Source organism: Pteronotus mesoamericanus, unplaced genomic scaffold (genome assembly GCF_021234165.1).
Source record: "Pteronotus mesoamericanus isolate MK-2021 breed Mesoamerican mustached bat unplaced genomic scaffold, CSHL_Meso_final contig_50, whole genome shotgun sequence".
NCBI lineage: Eukaryota > Metazoa > Chordata > Mammalia > Chiroptera > Mormoopidae > Pteronotus > Pteronotus mesoamericanus.
In genome coordinates, this window is record NW_026555186.1 from 24,676,297 (window position 1) to 24,695,195 (window position 18,899).

General features: G+C 40.0%; 1 protein-coding gene and 1 non-coding gene across 2 annotated transcripts in view; one reads left to right on the top strand and one right to left on the bottom strand.

The window, feature by feature from the left end:
• The first annotated feature begins 4,114 nt into the window (after positions 1–4,114).
• Positions 4,115–18,899, top strand: part of NAIP (NLR family apoptosis inhibitory protein) — a 29,620-nt gene continuing 14,835 nt past the window's right edge. Inside the window, exons 1-7 of the mRNA XM_054578239.1 lie at positions 4,115–4,130; positions 7,069–7,639; positions 8,677–8,776; positions 10,238–10,319; positions 11,260–11,311; positions 13,012–13,131; positions 13,716–13,815. Coding sequence (XP_054434214.1) covers positions 7,072–7,639; positions 8,677–8,776; positions 10,238–10,319; positions 11,260–11,311; positions 13,012–13,131; positions 13,716–13,815 — 1,022 coding nt within the window. The 5' untranslated portion in view covers positions 4,115–4,130; positions 7,069–7,071. The remainder of the gene's footprint in view (positions 4,131–7,068; positions 7,640–8,676; positions 8,777–10,237; positions 10,320–11,259; positions 11,312–13,011; positions 13,132–13,715; positions 13,816–18,899) is intronic.
• LOC129074763 (U6 spliceosomal RNA) lies at positions 4,182–4,293 on the bottom strand. The gene has a single exon (XR_008529570.1). It is a non-coding gene; the product is annotated as a U6 spliceosomal RNA (small nuclear RNA).

An 18,899-nucleotide genomic window follows, 5' to 3' on the forward strand; every position in this document is an offset into this window, starting at 1 on the left:
GCACATATGGCTTCTTTTACTTAACATAATGTTTTTGAAGTTCATTCATGTTATCTGTATCAATACTTTGTTCCTTTATAGTGCATATTTGTATCCATTGCATGGATAATTTATAATTTGTTTATCCCCATTGAACACTGAAGTGGCTTCTGATTTCTTGATTGTTATGAATAAAGCTACTATGACATTCCATTATAAGTTTTTGTATGTTCATATGTTTTCATTTTTCCTATGTAGCAATGGAATTACTAGGTTGAATGGTAAATGTATACTTAACTTTACATTATGCTGCCCAGCTGTTTTTCTAAAACGTTGCACCATTTTATACTCCCACAAACTATGTATGCGTTTGAATCTTTGTTTTTGGCACTCAGGATTTTAATTCACTTCCTTTGGGGACTTTTTCACCTTCTTGCCACATAGAAGTATATTTGGATCTTTTTCCAATTAAGGCTGTGCAGAAGTTTTCACTGGAACTAGGAGTAAAAGGGAAATTCTTTCAACAATAAAGGGTATTCACTAAAAATCTGCAATAAACATCATACTTAGTGGTCAAACTTCAGAAGAGTTCCTGACGAAGTCAAGAATAAGATCGGATATTTATTATCACCTTATTAAGCAACACTTTATTAAATCAGTGGAATAAGACAAGAAAATAAAATATCCGTAAAAGATAAAACTGCCCTAATATTCAGGTAATACAAATATTTACTTCGAAAATTTAAGAGATTTTATAATCATATTAAAAATAGACTAGAAGGAGTCTTACAAATTGATAAACATTTAGAAAATAGAATAGCAAAAAAAAAAAAAAAAAAAAAAATCCAGGTCATAAGGGCAGCAAAACCTACAAGGTACAACAACAAATGTAGTGTACAATGGACAGAGATGCACACAACAACTTTATAAATGGAAGGGAGGTTTATCGTCAGGCAGAAGGGTCAGCAGTGTGGAAAGGCTGTAGCGGGATGCACCATTGAAAATGCTGCAAAGAACGCTGTCCCTGTAACATGATACATGTTATTACAAAAGTTAGGAAGGGCCACTGAACACTAATGCGGATTGCTTCTGGGCTTGGTAAGTGACCTTGTTGGACCAGAGCTTAGCCAGAGAAGGTCACATGCCCGGGCCGCTGGTAATGGCTAGAAGAAACTGCTAACTCATCATTTTGCTCAAATACCAAAATGGGGAGGGAATGAGTTTTTTGGGACCTGGGTTTGCTTTTCCTTAAAATCTAGCCTTTATGGCAGCATAACAGTGGTTAAAAGTGCAGATTCTGTAGATAGACTCTGGTTAATCTGAACCCGTATATGCCTGAGTTTCCTTATCTATAACATGGAAATAACAGCTGCTTTGTTTAGACTCTTAAAGGGATTACATGGACATATCTAAAGTGCTTAGAACTGTATCTGGCTAGTAGTACTCTCTAAATAAATTTTAGTTCTTATTTTTGGTAATAAATACACAATATTGAAATGATTTTGGAAAGTATCAACCCAGAGCCTAGGCTGGTGTGGCTTAGTTTGTTGGAGCATCATTCCATAAGTGAAAAGTCACAGGTTCAATTCCAAGTCAAGGCACATGCCCAGGTTGTGGATTTGATCCCTGGACTGGATGCATACAGTCCCCGGTACAGGAGGCAACCAATTGATGTTTCTATCTCACATCAATATTTCTCTCCCTTCCTCTCTCCCCTTTTCTCTAAAAGCAATGAAAAAAATATCCTTGGGTGAGGATAAAAAATAAATAAAAATGGAGGTATAAACACAGATAATTAAGAAAACAAGAGGGAACTATCAGCACATATAATATTTTAACAAATTTTTAGAAGGTGGAAACTCAAATGGAATAGTGGTAACCAATAGTGATAACCAAAGGAAATCACAGCCCTAACACACATATAACCTGTGGGAGACTATTTACCCTGCATAGAACCCTGGAGCAGCTGGGGACTCTGAATGCCAGTTAAAAAGGGCAGGAAATTGAGGGACTAATTTAAAAATCGGTGCATGGGAATGTTGGCTCTTTCTTCCCCATGATCAGATTATTTGATAGGCAGGTTTTAAACCTGAGGCAAACAATTAGATGATTATCTTTTTAAAAAAATCAAATAAACTGTTTCAGCTGACTTTGAAGAGCTAGTGTGGACTCTGGCACACCCAGACAAAGAATCCTTCAAGAACTGTTCATTGCCCTGACTGGTGTAGCTCAGTGGATTGGGTGTCACCCTGTAAACCAAAAGGTCACTGGTCCAGTTCCCCATCAGGGCACATGTCTGTGTTGGGGATGTGCCATAGGCAAGCGATTGATGTTTCTCTCCTCTTTCTCCCTCCCTTTCCCTCGCTCTAAAAATAGATAAATAATCTTATTTAAGAAAAAAACAAACCCGGTCGTTATGCTCAAGGAATATCCCAAATGTGCTTTCAGCTGCTAGCTCTGTATTTACAGGTAACTTGAAATAATTTTCTGAGATGTTCCTCTGACATTTAGAGCTTCTCCAGGGTAAATCCTAGCTCCCCAATATGGCCTCCATAAAGTAAAGGGCTTAGATTCAAGTCACATTATGTGGCTCTTAATTAGATTTTTAACCATAATTTTGACCAATCATCTTTTAAATGACCTACTTTTAAAAAAGAACTATTGATTGTTTTTTTTTAAGAGAAAGAGAAACATCGATTTGTTATTCCACTTATTTATGCATTCATTGGTTGCTTATCGTATGCCCTGACTGGGGATTGAACCCAGAACCTTAGCTTATCGGGACAATGCTCTAACCTAAAGCTGCCCAGCCAAGGCTAAATGGCCTACTTTTTAAACATAAGTTGAAAACTGAGGACTGGTATACATTTGAGGATGGCTGGGAATGTGAAAAGTGAACACCAAGGTAAATGTTAATAGCCTTGGAAGAAACAGGTAATTTAGGAGACAGATGAACTAAACATTAGTATTCATAAAGTTAATTTATCAGGACCCCACAAAATGGAAGCCATCCTGCTGGCCTGGCCCAAGTCACAATTCTAAACCTAAGTCAGCCTGCACTTATGAGACACACCTGTCATGGAAATCTAACATACATTAATCACACTCGTCCAGCTCAGCTTTAGCTAGTCTACCTCCCCCTAGAAAATAGGACTGTTGTTCTATAAGGAAATCCCTGCTCTCCTGGCCAATTCTGCCCTGTTTCCTATCACCTTTTCTCCATAAAACCTGCTCCTGTCCCAGATCCCCCGGGAACGGTGCCCTACTGCGTGTGAGGCACTGCACTCCCCCATCCATGGGTTGTTTCCCCGTGAATCAAGGACATCAGACTCGTTATTAACTTGCTTCAGTTTTGCCATTTGACAGTATCATAGGAGACATTTAGGAAGAATGTGTTGGTTAAAAAAAATAAGATGTCATGAAAATAAAGAATAGTTAGGGAACAACCAAGAGCCGTGGGAAGTTAAAAGTATAATCGCTGAAATTAAGAATTACTATTGGAGAGCTGGAAAATAATGGAGAGGCAGTCTCAGAGTAGAGCAAAAGCATTGAGAGAATATACGGGGGCGGGGGGGGGGAATACGAATTTAGGTGATCAATTAAGTCCCCACCTAGATAATGGGAATACTAGAAAGTGAAAAAATAATAGCAGACAGGAAGAAATTATCAAATACAATCATAGAAGATAATGTCCTAGGGCTGATGGGACACCCACCTGTTCAGATTGAAAAGGCCCAATGAAGGCCCAGTACGATGAATGTAGACAGACCCAAACCTATACACAACATTTTATAACCCCAAGGATAAAAGAGAAAATCCTAAAAGATACCATAAAGATAGAAACTATCACCATCCAAGGAATAAGACATACTAGCGCGGTAAGTATTAACCAATCTTAGCAGTTTAGAATGAAATACTTCCTGTTGTGGGACTTGGTAGGTTTTGTTATTCCTTTTGGGTCCTGACTAAGCCTTTTCGACATACTATATTAGAGCACTTACTGGAAATTTCTCAGTGAACTGCAATTTGTTTTGAGTTTTAGTTCTTCAAATATGTTTTCATGGCTTCCCTTTAAAGGACAAACACTGAGCGTTTGTACTCAGACCACCCATTCTACTTCCATTTGACTGGGACTCTGGGTAAACCTCTCGGTAAGTAACTTGCCATCTCTGGCAAAGGTGCTTTTCTTCCACACCTAAGTTAAAGCCCTCTTATTTCTCATTCTTTTTTTTTACGTGTCATCCTTGCGCAGGGGCCATGCTAATCTTCTCTGTATTGTTCCAATTTTAGTATGTGTGCTGCTGATGCGAACACTCTCTCTCTCTCTCTTTTTTTTTTTTTTTATTTATTTTCAGAGAGATGGGTAGAGGGGAGAAAGAGAGGGAGAGAAACATTGATGTGTGAGAGAAACATCTGTTGGCTGCCTCTTGCACGTCCCAAACCAGGGACCTGGCCCACAACCCAGGCATGTGTCATGACCGGGAATCAAACCAGTGACCTTTCGGTTCTCAGGCCAGCATTCAGTCCCTTGAGCGACACCAGCCAGGGCTTATTTCTCTTATTTTTGTTTCTCTGGAGACAAGAGGACTGGCACTGTGGTCACACAGACTTGGGTTTAAATCCTAGATCCACCACATAGTTGCCTCAGTTGGCACTCTAAGCCCTTGTAGTCAAAGGATATGAAATCTAGAGAGGGTCTTGGAGGTCTCTCCCCACAAGAAGTGGCCTTCAGATCAGCAAAATTGACCCCTGAACCAACAAAATTGATCCCAGCTGATCTGTTGCAACCCTGTACTTCTTTATCTGCAGGGAGGCTTGGAGCTGTGGTGCTGTCTCTTGACCAAATTTGAATGGAATGTCCTAACTAGTGACTAATGTCCTGCGCTAGGGTCTGAAACAGACCAGAGGCAGCCTGTACTGGCTTTTCTGTTTTTGAGACTGGTCGTGCAGCCTAATTTTGGTCACATGACTAGAAGGGCATAAAAGATCCCTCCTCAGAAGAGATTGTGGTTTCCTGAGACCTCAGTATTTTGAAAATACCTCGGTTGTTCATTACCTAAAATGCAACACAGCCTGTGCGACGGAGTAAGGCCACCAGGAACCGAGCCTGGGATCTGAGACCTCTCCAACGTTTGCCTGTCTTTTCAATTTTTATTTTGGTATTTTATCCTTTACCCGTATTCATTTGTTATGTCAGTATGCTATGTAGAGTCATGTGAGTTTTTTCAGTTACCCAACCCTGTGTAATTGCTGAAGATAGCTCTGTGAATGGGATAATTGAAACAGTTTTTGGCTTTATAATTTAAATAATGGCTAAGGCTTTGTTTGGGAGAAAGAAAGATGAAAAGTAGGGGAAAGATTGAGAGCCACTCATGGCAGGCTGGCTGCTGAGGAATTCCTGGTTTGAGTTCCTTCAAGTACTCTAAGTATTGATGGGAGGGAAAGCATAACAATGGAGTTTAAAGGTGGTCCCAGAGGCAAAGGAAATAGCTAGATGCATTAAAACAGAAATTCAGATAGAGAGGAAGTCAGCCAAAAATACTGTACCTCGGTTGGTTTTGGCTGCTTTGGCAAAAATGAAAGTAACTAAAAAAAGGCTTAGGCTGCCAACACCACCAAGTTTTGGCCAGTTCCATCTGTGAAGGAAAGGAACACGAGGCCAAAGGAGAGTTGGGCAGGTTATTTCTTCTGGTCATAATCAGACCCCCATCTGATAGAGAACCACTGAAGAGTCTCTACAAGGAATGGGCATCAAGAGAACTGAAACAGAGGAGCTATTCAATTGAAAAACTAAGTCACCGCATAGCTAAAGTTTACAGGTTCAATTCCCGGTCAGGGCACATGCCTAGGTTGCAGGTCCAGTCCCTGGTCCGAGTGTGTATGGGAGGTAACCGATTGATGTTTCTCTCTCACATCAGTGTTTCTCTCTAAAAAGCAATGAAAAAAGTGTCCTCAGGTGAGAATTAAAAAAAAAAAAAAAGCTAAGTAACCCTGAGGACTGATATAGAGAGCTGCTTGAAGAAATACTGCTGAAATATATTTAATGCATTATTGACAAAGGAGCACTTTTCCTTGCCTTAGGTACTGTAAAATGAAGGGCATGCTTGGTCTTAATCAAGATTTTTTTATTAAATTTTATTTATTCTTAGAGAGAGGGGAAAGGAGGGAGAGAAACATCAATGTGTGGTTGCCTCTAGTGCACCCACTACTGGGGACCTGGCCTACAACCCAGGCATGTGCCCTGACTGGGATTCAAACTGGCGACTCTGGTTTGCAGGCCAGCACTCAATCCACTGAGCCACACCAGCCAGGGCTTAATCAATATCTGTTCACTGCCACTTTTGCAGAAATGTGGGTAGATGGGCAAATTGCACATCAGCTGAGCTGGATAAAGACCAGGGCACATAAAACACACCCTGTAAAGCAAAATCATCTAATTCTGCCTGTGGGTATTAAATGGCAATATCCTTCTTAGGTTTCTGAAGTGCTGAAGATGCAGGCAAGTATCTTTGGACTTGTTATATGACTATACCAAGGTATGCCCTATTTTATGCCTTTGACTTAAGTGATCATTGTTGCTGTGATAAGAAGGCCTCCACCTGCTTGGACTGCACATGCAACCTTACTGTTGAGGGGACCAGATGAAGTGAGAGAGGCTGACCTACTAACATATTTGCTCCAACTTGGGCTGAATGATGAACAGAAGATCAGTATGATTCAGCCTTGGCTGGTCAGGCTCATTGAATTGAGTGCTGGCCTGCGAGCTGAAGGGTTGCTGGTTCGATTCCTGGTCAGGGCACATGAGTGTGGGTCCGGGTCTGCAGTTGGGGGTGTGCGAGAGGCAACCAATTGATGTATCTCTCACACACTGATATTTCTCACTTTCTCCCTCTCTTCTCCTCTCTCTAAAAGTAAATAAAGTATTTAAAATAAATAAAATCTGTAAAAAGAAAACACCCCAAAACCTTAAAAAAAAATCAGTATGATTCAGAAGGAATGAAACAGTAGGAATAAAAGAGTTGAAGAAAATCTCAGGACTAGTCAATCAAGTGGAAATGTCCATTAATCTGCTTTTCTTTCCCTTCTCAGGAGATGGCCACTCAGGAGGAGGCCACTGGAGAGAGGGTTCCCCAGCATGATGTTGCTTCTCTCATGGATTTGTCTGTTCTTCTGGGCATCGATGCTTTTCAATTGGAAAAGGAAATCATAAAAGAGGAGCAGAAAGAACGAGACAAAATGCAGAAAGGCTTTAACTCAGGCATGCGCAGTGAAGCAAAAAGATTAAAGACTTTTGTGACCTACAACACCTACAGCTCATGGACACCACAGGAGATGGCAGCTGCTGGGTTCTATTTCACTGGCGTAAAATCTGGGGTGCAGTGCTTCTGCTGCAGCCTAGTCCTGTTCCATACCAGCCTCCAGAGACTCCCCGTAGAAGAACACAAGAAGTTCCATCCAGATTGTGAGTTCCTTTTGGGCAAAGATGTTGGTAACATTGCCAAGTATGACATAAGAGTTAAGAACCCAGAGAACAAGCTGAGAGGAGACAAAGCAAAGTACCAAGAAGAGAAGGCCAGACTGGAATCCTTCAAAGATTGGCCATTTTATGCCCAGGGGACATCCCCAAGGGAGCTCTCAGCGGCTGGTTTTGTCTTTACAGGTAATTTAAAATCATTTTCTGAAGACTCTCTCTGGAGTTTTAAGTTTAGGTTTCATATTTCAGTTGCACTATGTTGTGAATTTTTCCTCTTATTAAATGTATTTTATTAGGTATAAGGTCTATTTTATTAAAATTCAACTTCAGTAATTTTGCTTTAGCTTTATGTTTCATATAGCATGTTAATTTGTCAAATATGTATAAAGTTAGACAGCTACTTTTCCTTAAATTTGGACCTTAGACAATACAGACAACATTCTTAAGGTCCTTAAAAAAAATCGTGAGGTCACCCGGACCCCAGTCTCCTCACCCATTTTCCTTTTGCTGCTCATATAAGATCTTTCTTTGATTCTTTTACGTGCTGCAATACCAGAGGGGCTTTTTGTTTGTTGGATGGTTGGTTTTAATCTTAGGGCTAACTCTAACATATAGGGCAAACTGCATTTAAGAAAACTGCACTTCGTTTGCACTGTCCTAGGCATGCCGTAAATGTTTTGGGAATGGGAATGAGAACTGTAGTAACAACGGCTGTCATTTACTGAGTACCTACTTGATGCCAGCTAGACTCAGGTTAAGCACTAAGTATCCCCAAAACTCACCCCCTCCCGCCATTTCGCAACTGAGTTCATTGAGACTCAAGGAGTTAAAAACATGCCTAAATGTCCAAAGAAATTTCATTGCAAAGCTACAAGTTAGGTCTTCTTCCTAGCAGAGAAGCCCTAGAATTTAGGAAGTTCTCTGCTTCCGCACTACTTCAGCTCTGAGAGCTCAATTAGCAAAATACCAGCTCTAGGAACACCTTGCGGGCATATTGAATTAAGTAGTTTGGAGTTCTGTACCTGAGGTATGGCCGTGGCTGAGGGGCGAGGTCCTAGGGTAGCAGGACTGGCTGGAGATTCAGCCAAATGACAGTGTGAGTGGACAGACGTGTTGGAGCACATCTTATTCCCACACAGAGCAGTCAACTCCCAGACACATGCTTTCTGATCTATTCTATGGTGCCATTGCTGGACAATCTCAATGTTTTCCTTCATATGTAGGGAAACGGGACACTGTGCAGTGTTTTTCCTGTGGTGGATGTTTAGGAAATTGGGAGGATGGAGATGACCCTTGGAAGGAACATGCCAAATGGTACCCTAGGTAAGTAGAGAAATCTGTCTCTTTTTTAAAAAAGATGAAACAAAACTAAAGACAAGAGTCACCTTCCTGGAGTAGCATCTTCAGCTTTGACTCTTTTCCTGTCTGAAACCAGAACACTACAGAATTTATTCAAGCATTTATTCAAGCAAAAAAAGGCCTGATTATATCATGAACATTTCAAATCATATTATTTGAAAATAATTTCTTAAATGTTCTTTTATTATCCTAAATACTAAGATATGTTTTACCATGTAGAAGTTTCAGGATCAGCCTTAATTGATAAATAAGAATAATTAACATAGGGATGATGTAAAATGGTGTATGAAGGAAGTTGGAAAGTAGAACAATATTTAAGACTTTGTTACAAATGGTTTCATGCTCTGCTGATTATATACCAAACAAAAACATTTTATTTTAAAAACTCAGAGTTTAGATTGTTGCAATGGTCTTTTAGTTCCCTGCTTAGAAAATAAAATGCATTTTAATTATTTGTAAGGCTATATTGACTAGTATTTTCTTTTTATTTATTTTTTAAAAATTTTTATATATTTATTTTTAGAGAGAGGGGAAGGGAGCGAAAAAGAGAAGTAGAGAAACACTGATGTGAGAGAGAAACATTGATTGGTTGCCTCTCACACACTCCTAACCAGGGACCTGGCCTGCAACCCAGGCAGGTGTCACTGACAGAGAATTGAACCAGCGACCTTTTAATTCACAGGCTGGCACTCAATCCACTGAGTCACACCAGCCAGGGCTGTATTTACTAGCATTTTCTACATGACTTCGTATCTATCAAATAAATATTCATTTCCTTCACAATTTTTAAAACTTTCACTATGGAAAATTTCAAAGGTAGAATAGTATAATAAACACTTATTAACATATGGCCAAATTATATTCCATCTACCTCTCACCCATCTCTCCCCAGAAATAATAATAATTATAACCAGATTATAGTAAAGTCAATCCCAGACATCTTAGAATGTCATTTGTTGATACTCTTATATTTTAGAGTTATATACTAAAATATCTTTAAGAAACAAAACCACAATATTATCTCTCTTAAAAAGGATTAACATTAATTCCTTAGTACGTATTATCGAATACCTGAGTCAGTGTTCAATGTCCACATCACCCTGCCTCCCTTTCTTTCTTTACTGTTGGTTAATTTGAATCAGGATTCAAAGTCTACATATTACATTTAGTAGATATGTTGCTTAAGATTTTTATTATTTTATTTCATTAAAAAATTTTTTTTCTTTTTTTACCGTAATGGTAAGTTTTGGAATAAATTTTTTGACAGTTTTATTTGGAGTTTAATAAAATTCACCAATTTTAAATATACAATTCAGTGAGTTTTAACAATGTTCATTGTGCAACCATCACCGCAATAATAGAGATATAGGACATCTCTGTCATGATGATATCAGGGCATATTTTAATTATGCTTATCAATTATAGATGTGAATTTCTTCAAAGTAAGAAATCCTCAGAGGAAATTGCCCAGTATATTCAAAGCTACAAGGGATTCGTTGGTGTCACGGTAATTTACAACAGCATTTTTTTCTCAAGTTGGCTTTTGATTACCTAACAATATCTGAATTCGAAGGGGATGGGCATTTTGGGGTTTTTTTTTTTGTCATGGACTCTACTTCTTTCTTATTTCCTTCTTTGCTACCCCTATTTCTCATCTGGCAGAATCAAGAAAATTTTATTTTCTTAGTAAACTAGAGCCCTTAAAATTCCTTTTTCCAGGGCTGGTTTTTGTTTGGTCCGTCTGTCTCCCGGACAGTTTTTCCCTCTTTGACCGAGCCCAGCTGCCCCAGCTGCCCCAGCTGCCCTTGGCCGCCCCCATCTGTCTGCCTGCCTGAGATCCTGGCACCCCAGCACCACTCCCCACAGGGGGCCTCAGAGTTACTGTCTCTTCGCTGGTTACTTAGAACTATAAGTAAGGATTCTTTAGAGGCAGGTGATGGAAAACCCAACCGAAATTGGCTTAAGCGCAAAAGGGAATTGATTGGCTAACATGACTCAGACGATGAGATCAGGTGAAAACTTGACCTGAACGTGAGGGAGAAGTGCTTTCTGAGAAAAACCCAGTGCAATTGTCAGAGGGGGATCAGCTGCCCAATACCTAACACCCTTCTGAATCCAGTTGTCTTCCTGTAGCTTATACTTCCTCATTAGTCAAGGTACATCTGCGATACCTACATGCAAATCAGCTCTGGAGCTAGATCTCTGGGAACAGTGAGCACGGAAGGCTTCCTGTGAGGCATAAGTGAACATTCACAGGTTCTTTTTGTTTTGTTTTGTTTTTGCACTGCATAAAAAATTCCAACAGTAAAAGAAGCAAAAATTTAAAGAATGATCTCCAACACTCCTGCCACTCAATCGAATGAAACTCTTTTGGGGTGAGGGAGTTCTTGCAATTTTTATTCATCGATATGTGTATACTCTAAGTCAGAATTTTTAATTATCTTCAGGGAGAACATTTTGTGAATTCCTGGGTCAAGAGAGACTTACCTATGGCATCAGGTAAACACTCAGACATATTCCAAAGGCTTTGCTTGTTTATTTCTTCTTTTGTTCTTCTTTTGTTCTCATCCTTTTCTTTTTTTTTTAAACCTTCGCATTTTCTTCCTCATTTGATGGTGCCATAGTCAGTAAAACAAATTTTTTTCACCATATTTCTGATCTTTTGGAGTTACTTAGGTTTTTAGTATAAGGGAGCACAGGGGCATATGGTAGTGCTGAGTCCCTGGCTGACATCTGCCCTAACACAATTAAAATTTCTGGAAAAAATGGTTTTGAAAACATTCTTAAATGAATTAATATCTGTCCCCATTTCCTGGTACAGGGTCCCTAAAAGTCTCAAAACTCCCAAGTGATAAGAACACGAGGAGCATCTCTTATTCTAAAATTTGCTCTTTGACCCTAACCCTGACAAATTCCTAAGTGATAAGAGCACTAGGAGCATCTTTGTTCTAATGAGGTGGTGCTGGGTGGGCTCTGGAAGCTCCTGATGGGAGCTGGACACCAGCAAGACCAAGCCATGGTTAAAAGCCTGGCATTTTCCGTCGCTCCCCTCATTCTCCAGAGAGGGGAGGGGGCTAGAAATGGAGTTAGTGACAACACGCCTCTGTGACGAAGCCTCCATGAAACCCCTGCAGCACAGGGGTCAGGGAGCTTCCAGGGGGGTGAACATGTCCACATACTGGGAGGGTGACACACCTCGACTGCACGGAGACAGGAGCTGCTGTTCTAGGGCCCCTCCCAGGCCTCTCCCTGTCTCTTCGTGTAGCTGTTTGTCTGAATCTTTTATATCCCTTAATAAACTAGAAAACAGAAGTGAGGGTTCCCCTGAGTTCTGTGAGCCACTCTAGTTAACGAAGTGGAGTGCGGGCGGCCTTGTGGGGCTGGGCCCTTAACCTGTGGGATCTGACGCTCTCTCCAGGTAGATGGTGTCAGAATCGAGTTAAGTTGTGGGACACTCAGCTGGGGCCAGGGAACTGCTTGGTGGGGAAAACCATCACACACCTGGTATCAGAGGTGTTGTGTAGGGTGACAGTATAAAGGAGACACACAGGAGGAAAAGGCTGAGATTTTTCCAGTACATTAAGCCTATGCAGATTTAAAATGAAGCGCCAGCAGGAATCCTGGGGTTAAGTGGAATATTGAAGCAAGCTTTCATCTTCAGAAACTTTTCAGAACCAAGTTAACCTAAGTTTAATTTTTAAGTCCTTAGAGGGCACAAATGACAGGAACCAAACCCTAGAACCTGCCCAAGGCAGGATGTCTAACGGAGACCATTCCCCAGAGGGGGCACCCTAAAGGGCAAGAAATAAATCTGCCTGCTCTTAAGGGAGCTACAAAGAAAATTTATCTTTCTCCAATCTTGACACTAAGTTGCGGAGGAGGGGAATCTCCTTTAGCTTTTTGGTTTGTTTTATTCTGATGCTAGATGATGAAGAGATCATTTGAAAGGTTTTGTTATCGAAAAATATACAAAAATAAGATATGTATATACTCACCATATAGCCACCACTCTGCTTCTACAATTTAATACATGATCAGTCTTGCTTCATCTAAACCATTTTCTTCTTTTTAACCTTTCCTCCAATTATACTGAAACGAACTCCAAACCTCATATCATTCTATCTGTAAATATGAATGATAACGTGAACGCTGATACAGTATCAAAGCTTGCTGGTCTCGTCATGTGCCTTTTATTTAAGCTTATTGCAATGACAGCATCTTTGCTAATGAAGAACTACGACTGGACACTTTTAAGAACTGGCCCCCTGAATCTCCTGTGGGAGCTGCAGCTCTGGCCAAAGCAGGTCTCTTCTACATAGGTGAGTCAGTAGTTTACATAAAGCTCTTAGCTTGCTGCTCATTCAAACCCCACATGTAATTCATGATCCTGAATTTGTATTCATCTGGTCCCAACAATATCCACTCTCCTAGTTTTCTACAACTCCCTTGGGTTCAGAAGCTCCAGATTGAAGCCTTAAGGTCTAGACAAACAATGAATACAAATGCAGGTATCCTCCATTTTTTGAAAGTTAGCTTTATGCTACTTTGTTTTTATGAAAGACATATACATTAGTACAGGCAGACCTCGGAGATACTGAGGGTTCGGTTCCAGGCCACTGCAGTAAAGCGACTATCACATAAGCGAGTCATAATCTATTTGCTGATGGAGGGCCTTGCTTTCAACTTGTAAAAAATGTAGTATCTGTGAAGCATCCACGACTATTTGCTCAATATCCCATTGGTCCTATGTAGAATATTGCCTCCCTGGTAACCTAAGTTGTGACTTTGTCACACTGATTGGAAATGCAAGTAAGGTTTTGCTAATAAAGGCTTGGTGGTTATTACCAGTGTCACTTAACAAATACACATGCCAGTAGCACTGACTGAATTTCCTTACATCTAGGTAAAGAGGACATCGTCCAGTGTTTCTCCTGCAGAGGATGTATACAAAACTGGGTGGAAGGTGATGACCCATTAAAAGACCACACCAGATATTTTCCCAAGTGAGAGGACTGAATGCTTAATGTCTGTGAATTTGGAGGTGCTTTAAAGCAATTTGTCCCTTGTTTTCTTCCTCATTTTCTTATTAAATCTTTGCTTATTCTTCTGATTCATACTCTGAAGGATGAGTCTTTATCTCTTTTATTCCCTTGCTCTCACGACACCCTTTCCAGGGAGCCTTTCCCTCTTTATAGTTAGAGCATAATTTTGGTTAGATCAGTATTTTTACATTATATGTTTACTTATCATGACCGCATAAATGCTGTGCAGGGGCTGAACCTATAGTAAATTATGATTTATTTTCCCTTTCTGTACAAGTTTTAATTTTTGTAGAAAGTAATAATTGTTTCATTAGTACTTTTGCTTAATTTTTTTTTTTGAAATAAATTCATATATTAACCATTTTAAAGTATACAGTCTGGTGGCATTTAGAATATTCACAATGTTGTCCAACCACCTGGCTCTGATTCCATTTTCATTACTCCAAAAGAAAACTCTGTGCCCATTAAGCAGTCACTCCTTATCTCCCCACCCCATCCCACCTTAGCTCCTTAGAGTTAACCATCTGCTTTCCTTTTATTTTAGATTTATTTATTTTTAGAGCGGGGAAGGGAGGGAGAAAGAGACGGAGAGAAACATCAATGTGTGGCTGCCTCTTACATGCACCCTGCTGGGGACCTGGCCTGCAACCCAGGCATGTGCCCTGACTGGGAATCGAACCAGTGACCCTTTGGTTTGCCGGCCGGTGCTCAGTTCACTGAGCCACACCAGCCAGGGCTCTTTTTTTTTAAAAAAAAAAAATATTTTATTGATTATGCTATTACAGTGGTCTCAATTTTCCCCCTTTGCCCCCATTCACCCAGTACCCCCAACTTCCCTTCAGCAACCGCCCGCCTTAGTTCATGTCCTTTAGTAGTGCATATAAGTTCTTTGGCTGCTCCATTCCCTATACTATTCTTGACATCCCCCTTTCTATATTGTACCTACCAATTGTGCTTCTTAATCCCTGCACATTTTCCCCATTCTTCCCCTTCCCCTCTCCCAGCTGATAACCATCTGAAAGATCTCCATATCTATGATTCTATTCTGGCTCTGGTTGGTTGCTTTTTTAGATTTAGTTGTTGATAGTTGTGAGTTTGTTGCCTTTTTAATGTTCATAGTTTTGATCTTCTCCTTTTTCTTAAATGTCCCTTTCACATTTCATGTAATAATGGCTTCGTGATAATGAACTCCTTTAGCTTTACCTTGTCTGGAAAGCACTTTATCTGTCCACCCATTTTAAACGATAGCTTTGCTGGATAGAGTAATCTAGGTTGTAGATCCTTGCTTTTCACCACTTTGAATACTTCTTGCCAGTCCCTTCTAGCCTGCAAAATTTCTTTTGAGAAATCAGCTGATAGTCTTATGGTAACTCCTTTGTAGGTAACTCTCTGCTTTTCTCTTGCTGCTTTTAAGATTTTCTCTTTATCTTTAACCTTTCTTTGGAATTTTAATTATGATGTATCTTGGTGTGGTCCTCTTGGTGGGTTCCCCTTGTTTGGGATTCTCTGTGCTTCCTGGACCTGTATGTCTATTTCCTTTGCTAAATTTGGGAAGTTTTCCTTCATTATTTTTTCAAATAAGTTTTCAATTTCTTGCTTTTCTCTTCTCCTTCTGGCACCCTTATGATTTGGATGTTGGTACGTCTGGAGATGTCGCAGAGGCTCCTTAGTCTATCCTCATTTTTTTCTGAATTCTTTTTTTTCTTGCTGTCCTGGCTGAATGCGTTTTTATTCCTTATGTTCCAAATCATTGATTTGAATCTTAGCTTCATCTCCTCCACTGCTGGTTCCCTGTAGGTTTTTAATTACTTCATTTATTGTAACCTTCATTTTTGCCTGGGTCTTTTTTATGCTGTTGCTGTACTCAATGAGTTCTTTGAGCATCTTGATCACCAGTGTTTTGAATTCTGCATCTGATAGGTTTGTTATCTCCATTTCATGTAGTTCTTTTTCTGGAATTTTGTTCTTTCATTTAGGTCATATTTTTTTTGTCTCCTCAATTTGGCAGCTTCCCTGTGTTTGTTGCTGTGTGTTAGGTAGAGTTTCTTTGACTCCCTGCCTTTTCAGTGTGGCCTATTGTAGAAAAGTCACCTGTAAATTGTGTGGGGCGGAGCCTTAGGTCATCGCCAGGGTGGAGCATCCCGTTTCACTTCTTTGTGGCCCTGGGTTGTGGGGAGGGCTCAGAGAGGAGACAGTTCCACTGCCTGGCTTCTAGAGGTTTGCCCAGGAGGAAGCTGTCTCCTGGCACTCACCCTGTTTCCAGTCACTTCACTTTCTCCCCATGTGTCACTGGTGCCCTTCCAGCTGTTGCCCTAGTGCTGAATCCCAGAGGGCATAGGTCTGCATGAGTCCTAAGTCATGTGGGCCCTTTAAGAGGAGTCTCCTGAAAATCCAGCAGTTTCTTTCACCACTCCAACCCCCACTGATTTTTAAAGCCAGAAGTTATAGGGGTTTATCTTCCTGGTGCTGGAACCCTGGGCTGTGTGGTCTGGTCTGGGCCTGGGATCCCTCACCCCCAAGGTATCTCTCCAAATTTTTATCCACCACATGTTAATGTAGGGTTGCCTGTTCAGCATCTCTGAACCTCTCCGCCCACCTCGGAATCTCCAGCCCTCTTACCCATCTGGGTGAATGTGCCTTGTTTAAATTGTTGGTTGTTGGACTTCCATACAGCTCAATTTTCTGACGGTTCTGGGTGAAATTTGTATTGTAGTTAGTTCTAATTTTTTCTGTTGTTAGGGAGACCAAATATCTTTACCTAAACCTCCATCTTGACTGGAAGTCCCAAATTTTAATTTTTGGCAATCTACTTACTAATAATGTTGAGTATATTTTCCTATTTTCCCACACAGTTTCCCTATTATTTTTCTTCAGAAGTTTGTCTTCATTATTTTTCCCCTTTGCTCTTTCTTTCTTTCTTTTTTTTAAAAAGATTTTATTTATTTATTTTTAGATGGGGGAAGGGAGAAAAAGGAAAGAAGCATTAATGTGTGGTTGCCTCTCACACACCCCCTACTGGGGACCTGGCCCGCAACCCAGGTGTGTGTCCTGGCTGGGAATTGAACCAGTGACCCTTTGGTTCGCAGGCTGGCACTCAGTCCACTGAGCAACACCAGCCAAGGCTTCCTTTGCTCTTTCATATTCAGAAAGTATATGAAATGCCCCTCTTTATCCCTCATAGTATTCCTTATTCTTAGTCTTTATCTGATATTCATATAGCCATTTCAGCTTTTCTATAATTCATTTTTACATCTCTCTCTTATTAAAAAAAATATTTTAATCCTCACCTGAGGACAAGTTTATTGATTTTAGAGAGAGTAAGTGAGAGAGAGAGAGAGAGAGAGAGAGAGAGCAAGAGAAACATTGATCAGTTGTCTCCTTCATGGGCCTCAACTGGGGATTGAACCGGCAACTTAGGTACGTGCCCTGACTGGGAATCAAAACTGCAACCTTTTGGGGTATGGGACAACGCTCCAACCAACTGAGCCACCTGGCCAGGGCTACATGATATCTTTTTGACATTATTTTACTTTTAATTGATCTATGACTTTATATTTCAAATGAGTCTCTTGTAGGCAACATAGTTGGGCCTTGTTTTTAACTCTGACAATATTTGCTTTCCAACGGGAGTGCATAGAACATGTACATTTAATGTGGTTATTGAAATGGTTGTGTTCGAATCTACTATTTTGCTATTTGCCTTGTATTTATCCCATCTCTTCTTTGTTTATTTTTCTTATTTCCCTGACTTCTTTGAGTTTTGAGTATTTTTTAGTATTCTATTTTATCTCTATTGTTGGTTTATTAGCTGTAGATCTTTGTCTTTTTGGTTCCGACTTTAGAATTTACAATGTGACTGTTTTGTATATCACAGTCATCTTTAAATACTGTAACACTTGATATAATGTATGAATTATGTAACAATATACTTCCATTTCTCCCCTCCTATCTTTTGTGCTATTATTATCATATATTTTACTTCCATACATATTATAAATCTCACAATATAGTATTATATCTTTGCTTTAAACAATTACCTTTTAAACACATTTTTAAAGGAGAAAAAAATGTCTTTCATATTTACCCACTTAGTTACCATCCCTGGTACTTTTCATTCCTTTGGGTAGAGCCCAGTGGAGTTTATTCTCTTATAATTTTCCTTTTAACTGAAGAACGCCCTGTAATATTTTTTATAGTACAGGTCTACTGGCAACTTACTGTATTGGCTTTGTCTGTATGTAAAAGTCTATACTTTCCCTTCCTTCAGAGTCCTTTTTCTTGATGAGTCTATCTGCATTGTGACCTTGGACAGAAGCATCAAAAGCCTTATTAGCTATTTACCTGCAGCTACCCTTCTATTCCTAGACTCATCTCTAAGCCATCTAGGAAAATAAAAAGAAAAAAATGAGTGTCCTGTTGCTTTTTCTCCTGGTTTCCTGTGATTTTGCAGCATGAAAATGAGCCCAAGACAGTTGGTTGTTTCTAGTTTTGTCATTTACCTATTCACGTTTATAATTCTTACCTGTCCAAGTTACTCATTTGGAGCAGAGCTCTTTAGAATTTTCTCCCTTGGTTGTTCAGCCATAATGTTCTCCAACATCCTCCCTGAGTTAAGAGAATATTTATGTACCAGTTTCATGAAGCCTGGCAGATAGTTTTTAGTCCTCACCTGAGGATATGTTTATTGATTTGAGATGAAGAGAGGGAGAGAGAGAGAAACATTGATGTGAGAGAGAAACATTGAACAGCTGCCTCCAATATGCACTTGGACCAGGGGTTGAACCTGCAACCTTGATGAGCCCTGACTGGGAATGGAACCCACAACCTTTTGGTGTATGGGATGATGCTCCAGCCAACTTGTGCCACCTGGCCAGGGTCTGGCAAGTTGTGTCTAGAGAGTATGTTTAGTCTTCATATTGATGGAGGTTTTTTAAAATAAGCCTTTTATTTGGGAATTCTTTCAAAAAATTTTCATTTATTGATGAGAGAGAGAGAGAAAGAGAGATATTGATTTGTGGTTCCACTTATTTATGCATTCATTGGTT